Source organism: Syngnathus floridae, chromosome 1, assembly GCF_059516105.1.
Source record: "Syngnathus floridae isolate MCC-2025c chromosome 1, RoL_Sflo_1.0, whole genome shotgun sequence".
Taxonomy (NCBI): Eukaryota; Metazoa; Chordata; class Actinopteri; order Syngnathiformes; family Syngnathidae; genus Syngnathus; species Syngnathus floridae.
This window is the reverse complement of record NC_142413.1, coordinates 3853111-3859615: the sequence shown is the minus strand read 5'-3', so window position 1 is coordinate 3859615 and position 6505 is coordinate 3853111. Positions and strand designations below refer to the sequence as shown.

General features: G+C 44.7%; 1 protein-coding gene across 1 annotated transcript; it reads left to right on the top strand.

Annotated features, from left to right (window-relative positions):
- Nucleotides 1-1787: 1787 nt before the first annotated feature.
- sepsecs (Sep (O-phosphoserine) tRNA:Sec (selenocysteine) tRNA synthase) lies at nt 1788-6026 on the top strand. Its single transcript, XM_088369688.1, has 11 exons — nt 1788-2156; nt 2948-3063; nt 3124-3278; nt 3353-3471; nt 3553-3865; nt 3993-4095; nt 4166-4295; nt 4741-4832; nt 5211-5304; nt 5389-5479; nt 5584-6026. Exons 2-11 carry the CDS (start codon nt 2950-2952, stop codon nt 5813-5815), a joined length of 1443 nt encoding a protein of 480 aa, XP_088225814.1. The 5' UTR covers nt 1788-2156; nt 2948-2949; the 3' UTR covers nt 5816-6026.
- Nucleotides 6027-6505: the final 479 nt, after the last annotated feature.

The following is a 6505-nucleotide window of genomic DNA, read 5'->3' as shown; positions in this document are numbered from 1 at the left end:
TAAAGTGCCAAACATGGAATTTGACAGCCAGCTCTCCGCGGTTACTAGGAATGTTGCGTCCTCTTGTGGTCAAAATTGGAATGGTACGATGCAGTTAATTAGTAAATCTGAATTCTGTTTTTGTGACTAGAGTTGAAAAGGAGGCTATTGAGCACGTCATTGTCATTTTAAAAGGCTTCGAATAAGCAGAAAAAATAGGGAGATGAATAAAGGAAAACCGGGTTTGGAATACTTAGACTAATGGCACTCTTGTGAAACGTACCGAAGACTGAAGGAATTTTTTAACTGGTTAACTAGAATGTTAAAGACAGTCTAAATGTCCATCCTGTTTCCCTGAAAATTCAAAGTCATGGTAATAGGGTGTTATGGTCATTTAAAAAAATGCAAATATGAAGATCAGCTTGATTGACCTTTGTATTGCGTGAGTCACTGCAAAAATGTGAGCAGGTTAGGATTCTCCCTTTCATTTTGTGCCACGGCCACTGGGCAACTCATTCACAGCTTCATTTGCAAGCGATTAGTCAGCACTGGACAATCATGGGAGCAAAGTTAGCAGCACGTGGGCCGGTCGACTATTGAGTCGACATTGCTCGTTCGCCGTCACAGGGCGTGTTTGGGTTTGAGTCAGCAGAAAACGTCTCCCGGGGAGGCTGCAGTGTGAGTGGGGTCATGGTTTTATTTGGAGGGGGTGGCTGGGTGGTCATGAAAATGAGGGCCTCAGCAGAGAAGCACTGACTCACAAGTCGCTGGTTCTCACATGGCGTGTGTTATTCAGCTGGATTGTCAGTGATACAGATAAAGCATATGTGGCCAAAAGAAAGAAGCCTGGCCAGAGCCCAGGCCTAAATCCAACTGGGACATCCTGATGGTTGTTGTATTTGTATGGAAATCATCATTTCTCCTTTGGGCATAACTTCTTTGGTTGCTGTTTACGTTTGTAACCATGAAAAACAACAGACAATAAAAAAAAAAATTGACCTATAAATGCTGCTTATCCTGGGAGTGGCAAAGTCGGCACCTTGAGAAGTGAGTCATCAATGGTGGAAGAGTCCGGAATGTGATTTTGATCTTGTGTAAAAGACGACATCCAGTCCATCCACTTGCATCTATGCAGCCGCCACCGCAAAAAGTATGTCCGACTCAACAAATACACTCTGACTCAATTCAAGTTGTTCTCTGCTTATTTACAGCATGATCCTGTCCTGCCTGGTCTTCACTTTTTGGTCTAGACACGTTTTGAATCATTGCGTGAATCACGAATGACCCAAATCTCGTCATCAGCAAATCACATCGGATGGAAATACCCCACTCACAATGCCACTGTGACGTCACGATGAAGTTTTGATTATTAAAATCAGACGATCTTGGATTGTTTAATGCTGGCCGCGCTGCTGGACACCCAAATGAGCGCATGCGCATTTGCGCAATGGCAGACAGTCCGTGGAGCGGCTTTACAAACTCACATAAATGGGCGGTGACCAGTTGATCTTGTTGAGGCGTCAAACTTCCTTGCGCTCCTCTTGAAGACTCACTGTGATGCAGGACAACGACGGTAACTCGTATGAGACAAACATCCTAACAGGTAAGCCATCGGCATTGCTTTTTCCACGAGTATATTTAATTTTTGGAAATAAAATAATATGTGTTTGTACAGCCTCTCTTGGAGCAAATCGACCACTACCATCTCAAATATTGGAAATAGAGAGAAATGGGTCCAGGAAGGAAGGCAAGATGTTGGCATAGCTGTTCTTTTAGAAAACCTGCTATGCCAACAACTTGCCCTCTTTCTCGCCCCTCTTTCAACCAAGCAACCTGAAAGACCGCAAAACAAGTTTGTCATTTTGTCATCAATGTGTCCTGCTGATCTTTTAGGATTTAAATACACTATTGTGTAAATAAATAAATTGTGATTTAAAGGATTAACGTGGCTTTATCAAGTTCATATCCTATACACACACGTGATCAAATACAAAAAAAAAAGTGTGATAAGATAGAAATAAGTTCAAATAATGTTTTCATTCAATTTTAATTGCCATTAAAAATCGAATTACGTCAAATTGTACTGTGGCCCTTTAAGGGGTGACAAAAGTTAGTCACCTGACCACGCGTCATATGATCAGCCACTTCCGGGTTTGATACGGCCGGACCTCATAAAGGTGAGCAACATTTTTTTATCCACATTTAATGTAAGGTTACGCGTTAATTTTCTGTGATTTATGCAAAGGGTGTTGTTGGATAGGTCGTGCGTTTACAAACATGTAAAATGTTGATTTAGCCAAAGGATCGTCACGTAAATGCATCCATATGCAACGTGACAGGACAGGAAGCACGAGTTAACCAGCACAACTATTGGTGCACCATCTGAGAGTTTAATTTGTCATTGAAAAGTGAGACCTGTTGTATTTGTGACGGACGTGCCAGCTTTCTTTGTCGCTTATGTTTTTTTATTTTCGTGTCTTTTTAAGATGTCCTGTTTTATTGGTGGTCTTTGAATGCATCTTGTGCACTGTTAAAGTGAAAGTAAAAATAAAATAATTGTTTTTAAAATCGTAAGTGCATTTCTTATTTAAATTTTGTAATATATTCATTTTTAAAGTACACTTTTTTACTTTTGTTTTTGTTGTCGAAAAAACTGAAACCTTGTATTCTTTCAGAGTGCATCAAGTTAAAATACATCAAACAGAAATTGTGTCTTTTGGCCTTTTCTATAGTTTTGGGGAATAAAACATCGCTACGGTTGACTATTTTAATAAAAAAATATTTGGGAGCTGATTCTTGAAAGAATTTGAGAGCCAGTGTATTCGAAGCACTGTGTTGATTCGTCATGATCCTCTGCCGCCATCTTGTGGCAATGCAATTACAAACTCCTTGGGGGGGTGTCCATTTTTTGTATGACAGGGCTCGGTCATGTATTATTTAATGCTAACACGTAATGTGCATTGAATAGCCATGAACAGTGAAAATTTCACACTGAGCGAGAAGATGGTGTCGGCGTCGTACATCCGACAAGCGAGTGAAGCTCGCCGCGGCCATGAGCAGCTCGTCAGGCAACTGCTGGAGAAGGTAAAATCAATGTGTGCGATCCTCGCTTTGCTTTATCTCACGCCTTTTGTTTGTTTGCAGGGGAAGTGTCCCGAGGAAGGCTGGAGCGAGGCCACCGTTGAGCTCTTCTTGAACGAACTGGCCGTCATGGACAGTAACAACTTCCTGGGCAACTGCGGCGTGGGCGAGCGGGAAGGCCGTGTGGCATCCAACATGGTGGCCAGACGACATTACAGGTGCCGTCTACTCTTGGACTCAGTTAGACGACGTGAATGCAATTCGCAAATGTTCTTCGTTTTTGGGCCTGCAGGTTGATCCATGGCATCGGTCGATCAGGTGACATCGCAGCTGTTCAGCCAAAAGCTGCCGGCTCCAGTCTGCTCAATAAACTGACCAACTTGCTCGTGCTGGACATTTTAAAGATGGCAGGTGTGTGACGCTCAGCGGACGCAGCAATTAAAATAACCTGCTTGGCCTTACCTTACAGACTGCTCGTCTTTTGTCCGACAGGCGTAAGGAGCGTAAAGAGCTGCTTCGTGGTTCCTATGGCAACCGGCATGAGCCTGACTCTTTGCTTTCTGACCCTGCGCCAACGGCGACCGAAAGCCCGCTACATCATCTGGCCGCGCATCGACCAGAAGTCCTGCTTCAAGGCCATGATCACAGCAGGCTTCGTGCCAGTCGTGGTGGAGAACGTGCTCGAGGGTGACGAGTTGCGGACGGACGTTGATGCGGTGGAACGCCAAATCTGCGAGCTGGGAGCCGAAACCGTCTTGTGCGTTCATTCCACGACGTCGTGCTTTGCGCCGCGAGTTCCTGACAGGTAAGCCGAGCACGTTACTGAATCTTCAATAGAATAAAAAATCATCTTTATCATTTTATGATGCGAATGCAACAACGTTTGGAGTTTGGGTTGTTCTCCAGTGTTCCATCTTTGTGACTGTTGACAGGCTGGAGGAGCTGGCCACCCTGTGCTCAAAATATGACATCCCCCACATAGTCAACAACGCGTATGGCGTCCAATCATCCAAGTGCATGCACCTCATCCAACAGGTACGTAGGACATCAGTCACGCCTGTCACTTGCAAATTCTTATTTTTTTTTATACTTATTCATCCACCAGGGGGCTCGTGTCGGACGAATTGACGCCTTTGTCCAAAGTTTGGACAAGAACTTTATGGTCCCAGTTGGGGGCGCTGTAATCGCCGGCTTTGACGAAGCCTTCGTACAGGAGATTAGCAAGACTTACCCAGGTGGAGTGAGCTCATTGTCGCACAACTAGGTGTGCATTTTTTGTTGTTTGTTTTGTTTTCTTATGTTAACACATCTAGTGACTGCTTGAAAAAAAAAAAACTGCCCGAAGAAAGGCCCACTATAGTTTAATGCTACCATAACTAGCATCTGTGTTGCTTTTCCTAGTATTAGTGCCGTACTGACAAGCACAGAGTATATGAGGTTTTATTATGAATCCCACTTGAGTTCTTGGGAGGACTAATCTATGCAATAAGAGGCTGCTGCAAAAAAGACAAGGACCACCTAGAAATCCAGTGGGGTATATAACACCTAAGTGAGCAACACATCCATTTGTCTATACTGCCCCCGGTGGCCAAGTCAAAAACAATTTCTGTTTAATTGTCTTTAATGATGCCATGTCATTTACATCAAGTTTGTATGTATTTAAACGGCCTGTTTGTCCAGGCCGAGCATCTGCCTCTCCTTCTCTGGATCTCCTCATCACGCTCCTCACTCTGGGAAGCAGCGGCTATAAGAAGCTCTTAGCGGACAGGAAGGTAAGAAGGGGGTGGGGGGGGAGCGACGACACGGTTTCTGCTTATGAACTATGAAACTAAATCTCAAAAGTGTGATCGATGGATCATAAAGAGGAAATTTCCCTCCGGTGACCCGATGCCATCAAGACTCACTAATGCTGCCTCTTGCCCCGCATTGTGCATAAACAATGAGGCGGACTCCCCTCCTGGTTTTGATAGTGTCTCCCCTGTGAGGAGAGGCTCTCAAAAATTTGCTGTGCTCGATTTTTCAAAGGGTTGCTCTCTGGAAGAATTGCTTGATAAGCAACAAAGGGCTAGAAAAGATAGAAGAGCTATTTCTAGTTGCGTCCAGTTTTATGCTAGGCGTGCTCCATGGGTCCTGTATGCGGTTCTTCGCAGGAGATCTACGCGTTCCTGGCCGAGGAACTGAAGAAGCTGGCTTCGGTGCACGGGGAACGATTGCTTCACACCCCCCATAACCCCATTTCACTCGGTGAGCACCCCACCTGAGGTGCCGTCCCTTCAGCTGCCTTTCCCGTGCTGTTCACTTTGTGACTTTGTTCCCTCGGGGTGGCAGCCATGTCGCTGGACGGGCTGCGGGCCGGCTGCGACCAGGCGCCGACTCAGCTGGGCGCCATGCTGTTCACACGCCAAGTTTCAGGAGCCAGGTATGTACTTGCATCTTCAATCCAGAGGTGGTAGATGATCCAAAAAGCGGCAGAAATAAAAATCAAGATCACTCTTGTAATCGTTAGCTTGTGGCTGTTTACAGGGTGGTACCGCTCGGCAAGGAGCAGAGCATCGGCGGGCACACCTTTCGAGGGTTCATGTCGCACTCCGAGTCCTACCCGTGCCCGTACCTTAACGCGGCGGCCGCCGTGGGCATCACCCGTGACGATGTGGCGCTCTGCATCAAAAGGCTGGACAAGTGCCTCAAGACCCTGCGCAAAGAGGCAAATTCGCTTCAAAATAGTTCTCCGCTACCATCTCCAAATTCAAATTAAATCCAAAGATCGGCAAATTTAGCTCTATTTATATTTTTATGCTGTAAAATTATGGTAAAATGGTGTGACTCCATCTATAACAGGGATTGTCACCCAGTGGTCCGCTGTCCTCTAGTGGTTTGTGGCGGTATTGCAGGTGATCCTCGAAATTGGAAACGGAAAATAATTGTAACATTTTTAAAAATAAAAATTGATTATTATTTAGACTTGATTTATTTTCCAGCTAATTTTGTGAATCCTTTACCCATCCAAATTATGTCAGATGTAGCTGACTTTCACAAGATGGACATACAGATGCAAATAAATAGCCTATCCTCCTTCGGTCCAAAAGAAAATATTATTCCGCCAAAGCAGTGGACCCCGAGTTGCTTCTTGGTTATGATGGTGGTCCCTTAGACAAAACCAGTTGGAAACCCCTGATCTATAACATCAAATTCTACATAAAGTGAAAATAAATGTCGTGCAAATTTGGAATCAATCTCTTTGGGACGTTATTTATTTATTTATTTATTTATTGTGAGGTGGAAGTAGGGGAGGCTTTCTGGCTACAAAACAAAAGGTGTGCCTTAAAACGCACCTTAAGTTGTGAAGTGGTCAGTATTGCGGTGGTTGCTTGTTTAAGCAAGACGAGAATTGATTTAATAAATAATGAAAGTGCGTGGTGGTGGGGGGCGGGGATGGTGGGGGGGG

What these genes read in the sequence shown, in the direction of transcription:
- sepsecs (XM_088369688.1), top strand. Translation starts at nt 2,950, where the DNA reads ATGAACAGTGAAAATTTCACACTGAGCGAGAAGATGGTGTCGGCGTCG. An exon ending in GGACATTTTAAAGATGGCAG is followed by an intron (nt 3,472 to 3,552) that starts GTGTGTGACGCT and finishes TTTGTCCGACAG; the next exon opens with GCGTAAGGAGCGTAAAGAGC. An exon ending in GCATGCACCTCATCCAACAG is followed by an intron (nt 4,096 to 4,165) that starts GTACGTAGGACA and finishes TTCATCCACCAG; the next exon opens with GGGGCTCGTGTCGGACGAAT.